At 35.7% G+C, this 20,389-nt stretch overlaps 1 protein-coding gene across 1 annotated transcript in view; it reads right to left on the bottom strand.

Annotated features, from left to right (window-relative positions):
- The window catches only part of VWA8 (von Willebrand factor A domain containing 8), a gene marked incomplete at both ends in the record, with an annotated part of 320,923 nt that overhangs the window by 294,235 nt on the left and 6,299 nt on the right, over nucleotides 1-20,389 (bottom strand). The window contains one exon of the mRNA XM_084235317.1: nucleotides 386-516. Coding sequence (XP_084091443.1) covers nucleotides 386-516 — 131 coding nt within the window. The remainder of the gene's footprint in view (nucleotides 1-385; nucleotides 517-20,389) is intronic.

Below are 20,389 nucleotides of genomic sequence, written 5' to 3'. Positions count from 1 at the left end.
CCCTGAGTAGTATAAAACTAAATTTTGTTTCATCATCTCAAAAGTTGCTGATTCTATCTGCCACTCATTATGTGAATTTATATTTCATTTCTGCTGGAGTGGAGCTATTTCTAGTTATAGCAAAAAATTGCAAATGCTTTGAAAGGCAAATTTGCTTCCCAAATAATTTATTCTAAGTTCTGTTTTTTAATTGAGTTAATGCTGGTTGATGTTATTTTTTAGAAGTATAGGATCCAGTTCTTTATAAACAAATCATCCTTTAGCATTAATTTTTTTCAAGTAATGACTAATCCTGATATTTTAAAAATTCTTTTTATTCATATATTTTACAACATACTTTATCAAAGTTAAGACCTTTAGGAATTCACAAGAGTTGGTAACTCACCAGGTACTGCATAGCAATTGATCTTCGAAGGGGCCCAGGAGGTCCTATTAGAAAGACATCTTGTCCCAAAAGGTCCTTCTGCATAATCCATCTTAGATGTTGAACTACAGACTGAGCCAGAGAATCTGAAACTTCAAGGGGGAAAAAAAAGATGAAATGCAAATCAGACCACTTCTAATAATATAGATAAATCTCCAAGCAAGGACAACTTATTAAATATATACATGCAATACATATACACACATTAAATATATACATATATTTGCATACACAGAGAAATACATGTATTCATATACAAATGTAATATTATACTTGGTGAATTTTCGGTCTTACAATAAAACCATTATTTTCAATGTTAACACAGGACAAAGTTTAAGATACTAGTCATAAAAATCCCACATTTAAAAACTCCTAAGAACATCTGAACAATCATATACAAATTTCACTAAAAGTAAAAAGTGATTTTCAAGAGTAATATTGAAAAACTAGCATCATTATTTTATCAAAATTTTATAACCCAGTACTTTGGTTCTAAAAAGAGGAAACAACCAAGTCATTCCAGATAATTATCATAGCCTTGAAAAATTTGAGAAAACTGTATTATAACTTAAGTCAGCAAAGGGTTTGAGATCTCCCAACTTTCTCTCAATAAGTTTGCTGTAACAGGCTCATGTGACTTAAATTATTTCTTTAGAATTTAAGCATGTTCTTCTGTACCAACTATCTTGGGAATATAAGACTACACCATCCTTCTAAGGCTAGACTATCAAATCACATATCAATCTGCTCTTCTTCTAAACATTTTTAAAAATATTTCAACTAATACAATTAATTTTTTTGCTCATTTGTAAAAACCCAGTGACCCAGCAAATCTATTCCTACTTATATGAAAAACACTCTTACAATTCTACATGAAGACACACATAGAATTCTCATAGCAGCTTTGCTCAAAATCATACTAGAGTTATTTTCATAATCCCTTCCAGCTCCATCTGGGTTGCCATTAATAGCATGGATTTGTTGTGGGGTTTTTTTTGATAGCTGAGTAGTATTCCATTGTGTATAAATATCTTCTTGATTCACTCCCCTGTTTGGGAGCATTCAGGCTGTTTCCATATCTTAGCTATTGTAATAGTGCTGCTATGAACATGACAGTGATGTTTACCTTCAGATTAGTGTTTCTGTGTCCCTTGGGTACATATGCAGAAGTGGAACTGCAGGGTCATAAGGTAAATCCATTTTGATCTTCTCAAGAATGTCCATATTGTTTTGCACAGGGTTAGACAAGTCTGGAGTCCCACCAGTAAGGAATCCAGAGGGAGAGTTAGGGAAGGGTGAGAACAAAATGAGGAGGGAGGGTGTACTGTGGTGGTGGACTACTGGTGCTTTGGAGGAGGGATCACGACGGTCATAACACACGAAGGGGCAATCTACTCCCAAAATACAATGTAAACCAACATTGCCTCAATTTTAAACAAATTTTTAAAACTCAAATTAAAAATGGATAAAATGTACACAACATAGTGACAAAACCAAAAAGAACTAGCACTTCCAATATATGTTTAACTCTTGAAAGACCTAATTTTGAATGAAAAAAGCTAAGTCAGAATTACATGATGCTACTTTGATAAAGCTCAATAAAATAGCAAATTGAATTCATTAGAAATAGATACATACATATGCAATGAAATAGAAAAAGCAAAAGAATGATTCAGGATAATGGATACCTGGACATGAAATCAGAGAGATTTGCATGGATATTCAATGGTATTGGCAATATTCTAGCTTTTAAACTGGGTGTGGGTTATACTATTTGTTTCATTATTGGGTTATTTATAAACACATCCACATACATATAAAATATAAAGTCTTTTGTTTGTATCAAATATTTCATATTTTTTAAACTTTGTTTAATCACCCATTGAGATCAAGAAGGCTTACATAGGACTAAAATTGACCTTTTCCCACTTGACAGCAGAGTATTGCTCAATTAGTTCCCCCTAACCCCCTCAGAAAACTAGTATCTCATCACTGGAAAAAAATAAAGAAAAATTTCTGATTTACTTAATCATGTGGGAAGATCAAATACAAGGTATTGGGCAGACTAGTTGGTTTACCATGTTACTGGGTTCACATTAAAGTATCTTATAATTTTCTCCAAAATAAATTAACTCCATTTGAAAATCAAGAGACTTACTACCCTAGTGGAAATGCTTGGCTTCTCTCCCATACTCTATGAACCCTCTACAAGATGATCACCCCCAATGAGGCAAATACTGGTTTCTGGTGGGGGGCTTAGGAAAAATTCTTAGATATTACAATGGTCTGTGGTCCACTAAGGGACACCATGCATAAAGAGATACCCAATATATCTGTAGTGTTAAAATTTCATGGGACTGGGTAAGAAACAGTCAGTGGGAGAAATGTCCTTAGAAGAGCAATAATGGAAAATAGAGTGAGAAACACTGCTCAAAGCCCTACAACTCTGAGGAACTATCAAGGAGTTTCACACTGCGAGGATGTAATTCACCTGAGCTTGGAGAGTCACCTTCATTTGTAACTACTTGATGTTCACTTAACTATTTTCTTTTCCACCTCAAACTTAAATCCATCTTTCTGCTATATAGTCCACTCTTTGTTATTTCAAGATGAGTCAGCCTGTTTACTGTTTATAAAGATGAAATAAGTCAAGAAGCTCTAACTTCTCTACCAGTAAAATTATACAATATCCACTATGTTGCAAATCTACTACCTCTCTCTTCTTACTCTGATATCAAATATATATTTAAAAACTTAAAACAATTGGGCTTTTTTTTTTTTTTTCACATTTGCCCAAACCTCAGCAAACTTTGGCCACAGGCATTGCTGCGCTACTCCAGTTTTGTGTCACTCCTTTGTATTCATTCCACTTTGGCAATGTGCCTGAACTTCCATTACCTGGACTTCACTATTTCAAACAGGAAATTTTCAAAGTCCTAAAAAGGCAAAGCTAAGTTGGGTCTCTTCAGCTTCCTCCCACCTTTTATTATTTATTACTATTTGTAACTACTCATAATTATAGAGTCTCAATTTAGTTCTATACCATTCCATTCCATTTTTAAGGCCTGGACTTTTGAACTTTATTCATTTTCAAGACTTTTAAAAAATGAAGGCAGCAATTCCTAATCAAACATAAAGTCTGCCTCTCACATGTTGCCAGTGTTAATTATGTGTGAAGTCTTGAGTATATAAAGTGATAATAAATGTAACATCCCAGACAGTACATAATATGTCATGGGACTGTTGCTGAAAAATACTATGCCTGGGTGACACTTCTCTCAAGGTTTCTGTTGCTTGCTCACCACTAATGAGTTATTCCTAATGAGTCATGATTAATCCCAGGGAAAGAGTTCCTCTGTTTCCCCTGCCTTCTGAAAAAAGAATTTTCATGGGGACAACTCAATAGTGAATAAATTTCTACCTTTAGCTTGAGCTTCGAGGAGATGTTAGGTTATCCAAAACTTATTAGCATCAGATTTCAATTCTACATCAGTTTCTTAATATGCATAAATAGTTTCTGAATCTTGTGGCTGGCCCTGTAATTTATGCTACACCTTCATAAAGAGCTCTTCCGTTCCCTCCTTTTATCATCCCCCAATAACAATAGCCAAAGTTTACTGCATTGCAGTCATGTTCCAGGTAGAAGTATAAATGATTTTTCTTACAGTATCTCACTTAGATCTCACAACAACCCTAGGAGGTAGGAGACTACAGTAAGTAGCAAGGACATGGACTCCAATCAAACCTTTCAAATTCTAACTCTGCTGTTTACCAGTTATACAACTTCAATCAGTTATTTAAACTCTGCCCAGCTTCTCCATCAGTATATGTACTTATATGGTTGTTTATAATGATGAAGTTAGGCCCTTAAAACAGTGTCCAGTAATAGTTAAGTGCCATGCTGTTTGTTACATACTCATCCCCATTTTACATAAAAATCTTAAAGGTATTATCATTTGTCCACAGTTGGTAAATACATAAACCAAGATGTAGACCTAAGCTGTTTGAGTTCACAGCTTACACTCTAGGGATCCTTTCCTCCTGCTCCTTCAAATCTGTCAGCAGGCCCTACCTTTATGTCTATGACTTTCCCCACAAGTAAGAACTTCATTGGGCTACAATAAATGTAATCATTTGAGGGCCTCCCTCATGGTGCAAGGGTTTAAGATGCAACCTATGAAGCTGCCTGCAGCCACTGCAGCACAAGTTCGACCCCCCGCCAACCAGGGAGCAACCCACTTGGCGCAACAGACCTCTCCTGACTTGCCCGCTGCTCCCCTCAGCAGTGTACTTCAGTCAATCTGCCTGTTCTGTTCCCTGCTGTCTCCGGTGAATCCTCTGACCACCCCCACCCCACACCTCTGGCCTGTACCCCAGCTCTTATATGCATAAATAAATAAATCCTTTTTAAAAATCTAATCATTTGATTCTATTTTAATTATGGTGATAACAATATTATATGTTGCTCCTTTATGAAAATTTCAAATTCGTTGTGTTGCTTACATGTTGTGATCAGAGAGCCCAATTCTCAACAAAAGCCCCATTTTTACTTATTCATATTTTTACATACTGTATGTTGTCAAAGAAATTATTTGTCAGAAAATTGCATTAAACTACTCAAAGAAAGCATTATGTACTGCTGCTGCGTGTCTGTGGTGTATTTTACATTAAAGCTTGAAAAACTAGCTGTATTTTTAGGATGGCCTCAAGAAAACATGACTCATTCTTAAAAGCATTCCAGAAATAGAAACAAGATGTCAGACTGCACATTACCAACATCTGCACAACAAACTGCCCAACTGCCATACATAACCTCACATAAACACACAGTCCAGTGCATGAGCAAAATCTCTGACTTTGATACTTGCAAGTATAAGAGGCTACCTTCCGGGAGTTCACATCAGTGATAAATTCATGTCAAAATAGTATGAGAACTTGATCCTATGGTCTATGATTCCTTCTCTATGTAAAAAAGAAACATCTGGCTCATGTTGAACTAAATTCTTTATTCAATTCCTAGTCAATACTTAATTTCAAAATAACATATACTATTTTTGCCCAGGCATATTCAAGAGCTTTAAAATAATCCTATTAAAGGAGCCTAAATTATAACTTTCTCCTCCTCTACAGGCTTAAATTTGTCACATATGTAAAAATCAAAATTTCAGTTATATGTAACTCAAATTCCACTATAATCTTTCAAAATACATGACATTTTCTTAGTATCCCAAGAGGCAGTAAAAATATAAAGAAAAGCCTCTCTAGCCAAACAGACCTGATTGTGATGTCCTATCCTGCCCCTTTATCAGTGCCCCAAGACAAGTATTTTGAATCTTCTAGACCTAAGTTTCCTCATTTTCAAGAGAGAGGTAATGCTACTTATCAAGTAGGGTTGTATTGAGAATTATGTGTAAAGCACCTTGTCCAGCCCCTCAGCCAATGAGAACAGTTATGGAAGGATATTAAAGCCCCATTCTCTTCTGCAATATGTTCTGCCTGGAATCCTAGACAGCAGGATACACAGTGTGGGCTTGGTAATTACAAATGGACTTCTGATTTACACACAAATTACCTGCTAGGGCTAGAGCCCAACCCTGTGGAAATAGGGGAAGGAATCCAATATTTACCACATCCCTAACTGGTAGAAGCTTCCTACAGCATTTCATTTTATTCAACAGCCATTCTTCAAAACTATTCAGAAAGAATCTGAACCTAGCTCTGTCACAATCCCTTACATTCACTCCTCTACCACATCCTATAGACAGATTTCAAAAGAATCACAACTAATCTCTGCACGACACGTAGATGTCCCTTTGCTGAGCTGTTACCTGTCTACTGTGTGTCACTGTGTACTTGGATACAATGGATCTCAGGAGGGAAAGATGGGCACAGGGGCTAACTGAACTAATCAAATCATTCACACAGATACATCTATTAGGAGTCTGCCTAATATATGAGCAGCACCAAAAATACAAAGACGAATATAATAAAGTCCTTTGGAGAGTCAAAGAAAAATAACACATGCATTTACAGTATAAAACCTCAGTTTGTATAAAGCTGTTCACAACAAAGTGGGCTGATGAGTCTGACCCCATGCAGCTATAATCAAAACTAAATGAAAAGTATATATAGTACTGGTCAGTACAGTACTCACATAGCAAAGATGCCATTATTCTTAAAATGGTAAAAATACATCAACCTACATTAAATAAATTAGAGCATATCCAAATACGATGATTATCAAGCTGTTCACTTTTTGTGTACAAGTGCTAAAATAGGAGTATATATACATATTTTCCTGTATTTGCATAGAGAAACACAGGAAAGAGACCCCTGAAAATAGTAACATGGCAAATAATGTGAGCAGGAACAGGGCTAATTTTTCTCAATATATATCCTCTCATACTGGTTTGATTTTTGCACCAGAAAACACTGACACAAGAAAATTTCCATAATACACTGTTTCATGAAAATGGCCACAAAATACCATACTATAATATTTTCTTATATGATGCATGCATATATTCATTTTTAAAAATATTAGATAACTTTACAAGCTTCAACTCATACAAAGCATGTTCTCTGACTAAAATTTAACGAAAATAGAAATGCCTTTGGAAAATCTTCAAATAATTAAAAACTAAATAGCACTATTCTAAATAAAGAATAAAAAAAATTACAAAGCATTTTGAAGTGAATAAAAATGAAGACACAATATAACAAAAATTATGACATACAACTAATGCAGTACTTAGGAGAAATTTTGTAGCACTAAATACCTATATTGAGGAAAAAATGCTTTTAAATTAATTGCCTCAGCTTCTACCTTAAGACACTAGAGAAAAAAAAAAAAAAAAAGCAAGTGAAACCCAAAGAAGTAAAATCATATTGGTCACAGTTTAAATCAATGAACAAAAAAAGTTAAGAAAAATCAATGAAGCCAATTTTTTTTTTTTTAAGATTTATTTATTTATTTATACAAGCACAGGGTACAGTCAGAAGCACGGGAGGGTGAGAGAATTCACCAGAACCAGAGCAGGGAGCAGAACAGGCAGAAGGACTGAAGTACACTGCTGAGGGGAGCAGCGGGCAGCAGAACAAAATTTTTTCTTTTTATTGAGGTAACATTAGTTTATATTGTTGTATGGTTTGAAGTATACAGTTTCTCACATCAGCAACTCTACCTCACACTAAACCCACTGCCACATGGCCAATCACCATCCACTACTTCCTACCCCTTTGGTAACCAACATTTTGTTGTCAGAGTCTAAGGGTTTTTGTTTCTGTTGTGTTTGATTGTTTTTTTTTTAATTCTTTATATTGGACATATGAGTAAAATCATGCAGTATTTGTCTTTCTCCTTTAGACTTTTCAGCTAGCATAATTCCCTCAAAGTGCACCCATGTTATAAAAAAAAAAAGACAAGGTATTTACATGGGGGGTTAGGGAGGGGGAGGAAACCTGCTCCATACAAAGAGCTGTACATGAATGCTCTGAGCAACTTTATTTCAAAAGCCTCAAAATGGTTGCGACGATGTTCATCAACAGGTGAACAGACAAGCAAACTAGTATTTCCATATAATAAAATGCCAGTTAGCAATAAAAAGGAATGAACTATTGACCCAATATGTAAGACTCTCAAGTAACTTTGTTGATGGAAGCTAGACAAAAAAGAGGATATATTGCCTGACGCCATTTATATAAAATTCTAGAAAACCCAAATAAATCTATAAAGTATAACAGTGATTCCCAGAGGAAACAGAAAACATCATAAAGGGGCATAAACTTTTGGAGGAATAAATTTATTTGATCAGTATTTTGATTATGATTATATATCATACTTATATACAAGTGTCAAAACTTGTGCAATTGTACATTTTAAATATATGAATTTCAAGTAAACTACACTTAATAGTATAAAAATACTAGAATAGCACATTAAAATGTTCAGTGTCTATAATGAGGCTCATGGATGACTGTATTTAACCTTTGTGTTTTTCAGTGTTTTACAAGTTTTCCGCAATAACCAGGTTTTATTTTTATGATTGAAACAATTACAAAATTTTATCTATGGTAGCCATACTGAAAGTAGGGAAGAACTGATTTTAAAAAGTTGGTGGGTGAATATTCTGCCTTATCTTGGATCACAATTTAAACCCAAAGTTCAATTTGTAACTCAGGTTCTGAAAGTGCTTTTCTATAGCTAGTCCCATTCATGACACAACCACCACCAAAAATATAAAATAAGGGCCTCCCCGGTGGCGCAGCGGTTGAGCGCTGGGTTGCGAAGCTGCCCGCAGCCTCTGCAGCGCCGGTTCGATCCTCGGCTGCTCCCCAGCCACCGGAGGAGGGTCCCACATGGCGCGCAGACCTCTCCTGCCGCCCGCTGCTCCCCTCAGCAGTGTACTTCGGTCCTTCTGCCTGCTCTGCTCCCCGCTCTGGCTCTGGTGAATTCTCTCGCCCTCCCGCGCTTCTGACTGTACCCAGTGCATGTATAAACAAAAAACAAACAAATGAATAAATAAATAAATAAAACATGCCTCTATTAAAAAAAAATATATATAAAATAAACCTCAGGAATAACGCTTGGTTATGAACACATCTAAGAAAAGTTAGAACTTTTCAGTTCCTATCAAATGAATCCAAATTCTTTAAACCTAAAGTATGAATTTTTTATCTTTATGAGTCAGATCACAGAAAAAGCAATACTTACAATGGATATATTCTTCAAAAATAAAGTTTCACTCTAAACAATGAGTTTTCATTAGCTGTTTTTAAAGTTACAAATGTAATACATGTTTACTATAAGTAAAAAAATGTAAAAATAAAAAGTAAATGATCTATCTTGAGCAAATTCTACTATTCTACTCCTAAACCAATGCTGCAGAAAGGAGGCAAACCTGGGGACCTCCCTGGTGGCACAAGGGGTTGAGTCTCAGCACTATGAAGCCATCAGCAGCCATTGCAGCACCAGTTCAATTCCTGACCAAGGAGCTAAGCCACATGTTGCAGACCTCTCCTGCTTCGCCTGCTGCTCTCCTCAGCAGCGTATCTCAGTAGATCTGCCTGTTCTGCTCCCCACTCTGTCTCTGGTGAATCCTCTCACCACCCACTGTACCTCTGGCCTACACCCCAGCTCTTGTAGGCATAAAGAAATCTTAAAAAAAAAGGAGACAAACCTGCAGTTATAACCTTGTACACTGTTCTCTGTATACAAATAGACATGTGATAGCTATAAACAATGTTATAAAAATTTTTTAATGAAAATGGTTATCATATAATTTTTGTTTGATATCAAATGGACACCCTCTAGATTCACAGATCTAAATCTAACATTTTTTTTAATGACTGCAGAAGATTCCAGAACATGAATATACAATAATTTATTCTATTTCTTTCCCAAGAAATCACTATCAACATAGGACAAAGCCATTTTTCCGCAATCTTGTCAATACTGGACATTTAAATATTTTTTATTTTTGGCCAAGGTGATATATGAAAATTGCTATCTTATTGTATAATAGCCACCTCCCTAATTTTTTTTTTAACTGAAGTAACATTGTCATATAACATTATATAGGTTTCAGGTGCATAAACTTTTTCACATCAACATCTGTATATATTACATTATGCTCATCAACAAAAATCCAGTTTCTATCCATCACCATGCAGTTGACTCCTTTCACTCAATAATAACCCCCCTCCGCATCCCTTCAAGTAACCAATACTTTGTTCTTGCAGTCAAAGCATTTGTTTTTGTTCTGTCTGTTCCTTTGTTTTGTTTATCTGCCATATATGAGTGAAGTCATACAGTATTTGTCTTTCTCCATTTGCATCATATCACCTAACATAATAGCCTCTAGGCTCATCCAAGTTGTAGCAAATGGCAGGACTTTTTTTTTTTAATAGCTGAGTAGTATTTCATTGTGTATATAGAAACCATCTCTTTTATCCAATCATCTGTCCATAGGCACCAGGGTGGTTTCCAAGTCCTGGCTAATGTGACTAATGCTGCATGAACACATGGGGGTACATGCATCTCCTTGGATTAGTGTTTTCTTTAGCTAAATACTTAGTAATGGGATAGCTGGATATGGATATTTCTATTCTTTTTTTTTTTTTTTTGAGGATTCACCATACTGTTTTTCATTTTAGCTGCACCAATTTACATTCTCACCAACAGTGTATGAGAGTTCCCTTTTCTCCACATCCTCGTCAATCCCTACAATTAAGCAGGGTTAGAACACATGTTCAGGTGCTTATTGGTGATTTGTATATCCTCCCCTGGGATATGCCTATTTAAATTATTTATTTTCTTCATGTTTCTTCTCATTTATTTTTATGATGTATTTGTATACTGTTATTTATATTTATTATTACTGTGTCCATCATATATTTAACATATTCACTGATTTTTAAGTGAAAGTCTTACTACTTGAATGTATTTTCTCATTTAATCAAGTCAAAAATAATGGCTAAATTACCAGGTAGAGCGAAAGAAGCCCAGCTAGCAGATTACACATGAATTGTACTGTACTGTACATCTGCAATGAAAATTGTAGAAAGTAACAACAGTTGTCACTAAATAGAAAATAAGCAGCAATAAAATGCAAAATGAATTTTAACTCATCTTACTAGGTTGTCTAGGAGAAAGAAGCTTAAGGAAAATCAGGCACTGGCTAGAGATTGTTGTAGAGACACTATAGGAAACTTTAGTGCACACTGAGGAGCTTTATAAGTTGATAGGGTCCTTCCGATGGGGGAGGGTTCTATTCTTAAAAATGTATCTAGAGAAATTTTAAACAAAATCCTATTCTCAAAGTAAATTCTCAAACAATGAGAGAGAACAGGTGCAATTATTGGGAAAAAAAAAAAAGCAAATCTTAAGAACTGTTAGCCTTGCTTCCCATAGAGTTTTCAAGTTCTGGCTCTATTAGCTAAAGAAATCTTAGGCAACACTTTCCTGGAGGCCTTCCGTGTAACCTTTGTCACAATTCATTAGCTGAAAAGGAGCTGCAATGATTGCTGCTGGTTATGTACATTTAGACAAAAACAACATAGCTTTTCCATGCTGTTCTGTCACTTTATGACATTGATGAATTTCTCAAATCTCTTATTTACAAATTAAAGACAAAGATTTTCCTCTCTTCTCAAAAAAAGGATCTCATGTCCTACTGATTTATGCCCAAACTAGCCATTTTAAGAGCACAATGTTGTAATTAATTCTTGCAGAAAATCTTTGTGGGTCATAATTGCTTGGATAAGAGTTCAGTGTGTCCAGTAACCCTACATGACCTCACATACAAATGGTCCACTAACTGCAGTAAGATTATGTAAGGAAGCAGAAATTTAACTAAGGTCAGGCCATCCTGCTACCCTGGAGCAATACCTCATAAGACATATCATAAAACAAATAACAGCTTCGATACAATATAGTTTAACCTTAAGCACAAAAATATGAAGAAGCAACTTTTCAAAAACTGCCAATTTCACCTAAGCCATGAGATTCAGTTTTTATAGAAAAAAGCAAAAAAGCTTCAATTATCGACTTCAGCACTTGGAGGTGAGAGATGAGGGACTAAGATGATAAGTGGAAACTATAATGGACAAGATAGGAGTGACAAGACTTAGGCAATGAAAGAACTGAAGAGCAATCCAACCCCTTTGTTTGTTATATGGCAAGCACTGGGCTAGATCCCGGAGCTAGATGGTGTCTAGCTAGAAAGATGTCCTGCCAAACACTGTGAAAACAGAAACAGTTCAAACAAGAAGTTGACAGTTGACTATAAAATACTATAAGACAACAGTGATTTTCAGTGGTCTGAATAACAACTTTGATAAAGGTAGAAATAGCACAGCCATGCTCAACTAATTCAATTATTTTCAATAATCCTTCACATTTTTAAATTCCAAAAGAATGTTTTAACACATCATTCTTCTTGCCATCCCAGGACTTACTCTGAAGGAAATCAAATTTGAGTAGTCAAAGATGTTGCAGCAAACTATAAAAGGAAAATCAAGCTGAAGTCAGGAAATCTGGGTTTTGCTACTAATTAATTAGTCTTCTGTCCTCTTTCTTGTGGTCCTACTTTCCTGGCTATGAAATGAGTTTCAGAGAGGATAATAATTGCTGAAGTTCTTTTCTGCAATAAAAGTCTATCATTTTATGTTTCATTTAAAATTATTAGATATTCAAAGGGGAAAAAGCTCCACTGAAGCATAAATACAATAAGAAAAGTAACAGAGTACCAAACTTGAACAAAACACCATTTCCAAAACACTATGAATATTTTTTAAAATTATGCCAAAAGAAAAAAAAAGCTCATCAAAGTTTCCTCATAACCAAAACCCACAATTTCAAGTCAATCACATAATAGCAAAAGTGAAGCCAAAGAACTGCAATTTTACCATTTGGAAATAGATCCTGAGAGGGAGGAAAAATTCAAAGAATACAATATTTGAACATAATATAGTAAATAAATGTACAGATGCATGCTGTGTTATGTAATGTATCTATCTTATAATATGTAGCAACTACATAGTACTTAAGTGGCTGCATAAGATAATGGATGACTTTAGCCACTTTTAAATTTTAAGTTAACCAAGCTGCCCACAGTTTTTTTCTGGAAAATGAACACAGTTGCTCATAAGACAGACTAGTAGAGACATTGTAACAATTAAATTCTGGGTAAACATATACCATCATCTTAACATAAAAGCAATAGTAGGTAAGGATATTTATATTATAATGGTAAGTGGATAATAAGCACAAGAAAATATAAACTGGACTCTCTAGATCATCCAGCTGCTTTCAACATAAACTCTCTTAAGATAAATTTCAAAGGGTAAGTTGCTAATAACCAAACACAAAAAAAAAAAACCCAAAATTTTGATTACATAAGAGATTCATGAAAACAGTAAAAATTAAAAGTAAACCAGAATGTGGTGAGGGTTTTTGTTGCTTTTATGGAGATTTCTGGTAATAATTTATTGAGTTTTGCCATATTTAAAAACAGACATATTTTTACCATATTCAGAAACAGACACATTTCATACTTTGGGACTTGATCTCAGCTACCCACTGAATTGTTCCCGAGTCATTTGCAAGAAAATATATTCATTCAAAGTCTATGTTTATTAAGTTTTAAAATTGACATTATTGCTAAGATTCTTGGAATACTCAAAGCTAGTATAATTTGTGTGAGTTCTGTCACTTAAAAAGATCCTTAAAATGATTAAGCATTTGTGACTATGATAAAATATTTCAGACTGACTGCTGACTTTTTTTTTAAGATTTATTTATTTATGCATACAAGAGCTGGGGCACAGACCAGAGATGTGGCGGGTGAGAGGATTCACCAGAGACAGAGTGGGGAACAGAACAGGCAGACAGACTGACATACACTGCTGAGGGGAGCAGCGGGCAAGACAGGAGAGGTCTGCTGTGCCATGTGGGTTGCTCCCTGGCAGGCTGGGGATCAAACTCGTAATGCAGAGGCTTCAGATTGCTTCATAGTGAGGTGCTTCACCTCTTGCGCCACCAGGGAGGCCCCTGACTGCTGACTCTTGCGTCTTCAATTTTGAAAGAAGGGATGGATAGTGCTATCAAGTGGTGATTATACTTCATGTCTGGGTGGGAGTGAAAAAGCCAACATTCTTTCAACACTATAAACACATTAAGTTTGATCTTTGAAAGGGAATTTGTGATCCTGCAAACAACCTAACTATGGGTAAGTTCAAAATCAAATCCAGATGACATGTATTAGAGTCATTATTTTAAGGGTAAGACTGAAGACAAAAAATTTTCCTTAGCCTATCTCTTAAGTAGCATTATAGCAGCCCTCAGTAATCCCCTCGCTCAACAGTGTCATGGGGATGGGATAACAGAAGATGAAAAGGATCAAGAATCATAAGACTGGGGAAAGTGCATCAGGGATTCATGTTTATCAAGCACTATGTGTCATAAACTATCCTACACACTTCACATATGCTATTTGGTTTCATCAGTATGCTTATGACATTAAAATGATCTTCCCCCTATAGCCAAGCAGAGTTAGAGCAGTTGAATACAGAAATTCACACACCAACAAAGTGCACAGCTAAGATTTTAAACATAATTTACCACCCCCTCCAAGAAGTTATTTCCCTAAAGAACTCAAGTGACATAAAAGTTTTCCTGTCATCTATCAAATGGGTAATATTTCTCACGTCTGAAGTTTAAGTTAGCTACATTCATAATAAGAAAATCAGTAAAAATTAGTATTTTAATTATCATGTACCTATGGCATTTAAGTTGTTATAGATCTATTTTATGAAATTTTCTCTAGATAAGAATAACAACTTGTTAAAAGGATTATGTCACTAGTCTCACCCCCAGAAAAGAAAACCTGCCTATTACAATAATAGGCATAATCATTAAATAATGAACATTAAAAATAAATGTTCCTGACTCCCACTTCTACTTAGGATAAGAGAATTTCACTTTCGATCTAACCAGAACAAGTCAGGTAACCTACAAAAATCACAGTTTCTTAAAGTCACCACAAAGCTAAGGATACAAAGAAACCTAAATGAAGTAATTCTAGAAAGTAATGACCCTTTCTAGAAAAGACTTACAGCCAACTTTCATTCCTGGTGGATGGCAAGAGGAAAAATAGTCATAGATGTGTCAGGAAAAACAAACTGAACTTTCAACAAACTTATAAAGCTTACACATGGCCTGGCATGATGAATCAACCTACCAAGAAGTCCCAATCACAGAGAAAATCTATAACCACCTGTACAGATTTTCTATTACCCAGTCACCCTCACCAAGAGTACAAGCAGGTACAATTATAACCAAACACAGGATAAAAAGCTGAGAGATATCCTTCCTGAAGTGTTCTGGACCTTCCCTCAGTACAAGGCAACAACCTAGTGGAGGCCTAGGTATGTTTAGAACTTCCTGTAAGACTCTTCAGCAGTTCTCAAGGCCGCAAATCTCAAAGATGGTGCTAGAAAAGAACAGCTCAGATAAATTCCTTGAGGCACTCCTGGACTTCACTGGCATGGCCTATGGAGGTTAGAAAAAAGAACGACAAAAGAGAACTGAACTATAGAAAGCAAAATACAGGACTGAATGGCAAAGGGAACTCCCCAGCAATCCAAAGATCTGGCAGTTATAAAAAAAAAAAAAAGAGAGAGAGAGAGAGAGAAATTGGCTATGGGATGAAGAGGTAGGTATGAATCTGCAAAGCATAAAGAGAAATCTGGACACTTAGCAGATTTCAGATCCCGACAAAATTTGAAGGAAAAGTCATGAGCCCTTCCTCAAAATATCTGAAGCTAGAGACAAATGAAATCTAACAAAAACTACAACAAAACTCAGTCCCAACTTGGGCACATTATTAAATTAACTCAGCATGCCCACCTCTAAACATAAACACATACACGCAGAGCTTAGCAGATGAAGGGGAATGCCCTTTTCTGGGACAAATATTATTCAGTCTTTTATGTACAATATCTGAATATAAAAATTATGAAAGAAGAAAAATGTGACCCATGGTCAAAAAGTCAATAAAAGCCACTCTAAAAATGACCCAGATGCTGTAATTATAGGAACATGAAAAATATGTTAAAAGATATATTGGGAGAGGAGGACAAGAACATATTCAAGCATGAGAAATGGAAAATATACAGAAAAATCAAAAGGACACTGTATAAACAACAAATATATTAATGAAAATGAATTACCAGGTGGGACTGGCCAGACCATACAAAGCAGGAAAAAAAAAAGGCCCAGCCATTTTTTTTTTAATTCTTGAAAATTTTTGAGAAAGGCAAAAAAGATTAATTCAAAGAAAACCACACTTAAATACATCAAAGCCAAACTTATGGTAGAAAAAAATAAAGAAAATCTTAAATGCAGATAGAAAAAAAGAATTACAACAGGAGAACAAAAAAAAAACCAACAGCTGACTTTTTATTAGAAACAATAGAAATTAGACAATAAAAAAAATCATTTAAGCACTGAGAGAAAATAACTGGCATTCCAGATCCAGCAAAACAAAACAAAACAAAACTTTGAAAATGAAACCCCAATAAACACATTTTAAGACAGACAATAGAGAAAATTTTTTATAACTAGCAAATCTGTTAAAAAAAAAAAATGCTAATGGGCCTCCCCAGTGGTGCAGCGGTTGAGCGCTGTGTTGCGAAGCTGCCCGCAGCCTCTGCAAGCCAGTTCAATCCCCGGCTGCTCCCCGGCCACAGAAGGAGGGTCCAGGGTCCCACATGGTGCGCAGACCTCTCCTGCTGCCCGCTGCTCCCCTCAGCAGTGTACTTCGGTCTTTCTGCTTGCTCTGCTCCCTGCTCTGGCTCTGGTGAATTCTCTCACCCTCCCATGCTTCTGACTGTGGCCAGTGCTTGTATGAATAAATAAATAAATCTTAAAAAAAAAAAATGCTAAAACAAGCTCTTCTGACTGAAGGGATACCTAAAGCAACAGGAAGGAAAACAGCATAATGCATAAAAACTTTTATTTTAAGTTTTAAAAAGTTATCTTTATTATATATATGTGTGTATATATATATATAGTTTAACTTCTTTAGCATTCTATATTTTTGGCATATATAGAATTAAAATTTTATAACATGAGTATAAAGGGTACGGGAGATAATATAATATTAAAAAGTTCTCACATTAGTCTTAAAATAGATTATTAACAAGTCAACTGTGGTAAGTTAAAGATATTATAATCTCTAGAGTTGTGCTATTCAGTAGAGAAGTCATTAGCCTATTGATTTAACTTTTAAATTAACTAAAATTGAATAAATTTTAAAATAATTTTCCTTGATTTCACTGGCCACATTTTGAGTGGTTACTAACTACATGTGGCTAGTACCGACTGTTGGACAGCACAGATACAGAATATTTCCTTCACTTCAGAAAGTTCTACTGGACATAACTACCCTATAAAAAGAGGTATAACAAAATAGCTAATAGCCAATGTAGAAGACAAAAATATTATCCCTCGAAAGAAGGCAAGAAAAGGTTATGTGTGTGTACACACACAGACACAAATAGGACAAAGATCAGCAAGCATTAAGATTATAGACTTAAGCTTAGCTATGCTCATAACTATATTAAATATAAATGGGTTGAACATTCCAATACAAAGAAAGAGCTTGTCAGAATGAATAAACAGTCCATATGACACACTTTAAATATAGACTTAGACTAACTGAAAGTAGAAGAATGAAAAAGCACAATGCAAACACTCAGCATAAAAAAATCTAGTGTGGCCTATATTAATATCAGACAAAACAAACTTTAACAATAAGTGTTACCAGATATAGGGACAGCAATGAGCAGTAATAAAGATGAACATTCATAAAGAAGATATAACAATTATAAATATGTGCATACCTATTATAGAGGTCAAAATACACAAGATATAAATTGATAGAAGAAACAGACAAATCTATAATCATAACAGAAGTGTTTAACATCCTGTTCTCAGTAGATAAAGTAGACAAAAATCAGTAAGAATATAAAAAAGCTTGAACATCATCATCAACTGACTAATAATAATAGAATACAACATTCAGGGGCCTCCCTAGAGGTCAAGTCTCAGCACTATCACTGCCACTGCCTGAGATCAATTCCAGATCCCCAGTCAGGGAGCTAGCCACACAGAATGGTGCAGCAGACCTCTCCTATCTTGCCCGCTGCTCCCCTCAGCAGTGAATTTCAGTAGATCTGCTTGTTCTGCTCCCCACTCAATCTCTGGTGAATCCTCTCACCCCTGTACCTCTGGCCTATACCCCAGTTGTTCTATGCAAAAAAAAAAAAAAAAAAACATTCAATATAAGCAGAACACTTTTCTTTTCAAGCAGAACACTTCACTTTTTCAATATAAGCAGAACATCTTTTCAAAGTTTACATCTGACTTTCAAAAAGACAGACTATATAATGGATCAAGTCTCAATAATTTCAATTTCATGGCCTCCCTGGTGGCTCAAGGGGTTAAGCACTGCGCTATGAAGCAATCCGCAGCCTCTGCAGCACGGGTTTGATCCCCAGCCGACCAGAGAGAAACCACAGGGCGGGCCGGGGATCGAACTTGTGCTGCAGAGGCTGCGGTTTGCTTCTTAGTTCGGTGCTTAACCCCTTGCACCACCAGGGAGGCCCACAAATCAATTTTTTAAATAGGCAAAACATTTAAATAGACACTCCACAAAAACATAAATGGACAAGAAGAGTGTCTCAAACATCCTTACTCGTCAGGGTAATGCCAATTAAAACCACAATGCAAAGATGAGCACACCGGGAACAGCAGAATAACGACCTCTGAAAATCTACTCTTTCATAAAAGCGATTAGAATGCTGGCAATATTGTCAAAATCAACTTTTTTTTTTTAGAACTCTTGAAATTAGCAAAAGGCTTTTCAAAATCTGACGGGCACATATCTTAGAAAAATGAGTAAAACTCAGTAACAACTATGAACTTTAGTAGTGGTCTTGAGAAAGAACTACCACAATGAGAGTGAGAACCAACAGCCTGGCAAACACTGAAAGGGGCAGAACTGGGTGTGACCTCCTCAAAACCCTCATTCCTAGAGAACTATCTCTACTTGGTCTGTCTAGTAGCTCTCTGGAATACTCATTCTTAGAGCATGTCTTTTTTTGGTCCCACTTGGAGCTTCCCAGTGCACTACCAAGAGCATTTGCAGAAAAAAAAAAAAAAAAAGGGGGGGTGTCAGCAACAATTTCTTAACATCATGCCTGCCTGAAGCTGAAGCTGACAAGAGGATAATAAAAAAAATACTTAAAAAAAATTAAAACCGAAACTGGGAATGAGATGTCCAAAGGAGGCTTTGAAAAACTCCAAGGTATGCCTGGGAATCTAGAAGACCAGCACATGTGCAGGACTATACCAATATGCAGGGAAGTCCTTAAGCAGGACCTAATCTCTCACCTGGAATGAAGTTGAGGCTTTATATAAGCAGGAAATGGAGGATAAGAGCATTCAAAGATTCCTGTGAAGCACTGAAATCATGCCCCATATACCCACAGAGCTCCTGGGCAGACTGAAAAAACATTACTTACTTAAAGCAATGAAGAAGTCTCTGTCCAATCATTAACTCACCACTAAAATAACTAAGCAGAAATTTCAGCGGCTGCACATGACAAAAAACAAACACTTTAGAAAAAGTCTATGAACACTAAATAAACAGCAGCAACAAGGAGCAAAGCGAACTCTGGGGAAGACAGCAATCTGATTTATAGAATTACCACATTATACTATATGCTATGTATACTTTTCAACAAAAAAAAATATATAAGAAACACAAGAAAATGGGAAAGTATTTGCTCACACACAGAAAAAGCAGTCAATAAAAGCTGACTGAGGAAGTCAGACATTAAATTTAGTAGACACTTTAAATCAGTATAATTTGAACATATTATATATGTTCAAAGATTTAAAAGAAATCATATCTAAACAGTTAAAGGACAGTGTTACAATATCTCACTGGTAAAGATCAATCAAGAAATAAAATTATTAAAAAAGACCAAAAAGTAATTCTAAAGTTGAAAACTACAATAAGTAAAATGGAAAAAATTCACTAGAGAGGCACAGCAATTGACAAGAATAGGCACAAGGATCTGCACACTTGAAGACGGGTCAACTGAGTTTATCAAATCTAACAAAAAGGAAAAAAGAAATGGAACCTCAGAAATCTGTGCGACACCACCTACAATAATATATACCTAATGGGAGTCCCAAAAAGAGGGAAGAAAGATGTAATAGTGAGAAAGAACTGCCAAAAAAACAAAACCCAAATTGATGAAAAATATTAATCAGCAATCTATGATGCTAAAAAATCCAAGTAGGGCCTCCCCAGTGGCGCAGCGGTTGAGCGCTGGGTTGCGAAGCTGCCCGCGGCCTCTGCAGCGCCAGTTCGATCCCTGGCTGCTCCCCGG

This window comes from Talpa europaea, assembly GCF_964194135.1.
Source record: "Talpa europaea genome assembly, chromosome: 6".
NCBI classification, from domain to species: Eukaryota; Metazoa; Chordata; class Mammalia; order Eulipotyphla; family Talpidae; genus Talpa; species Talpa europaea.
Note: the sequence above shows the minus strand (reverse complement) of the source record. Positions and strands in the feature narration are given on the sequence as shown.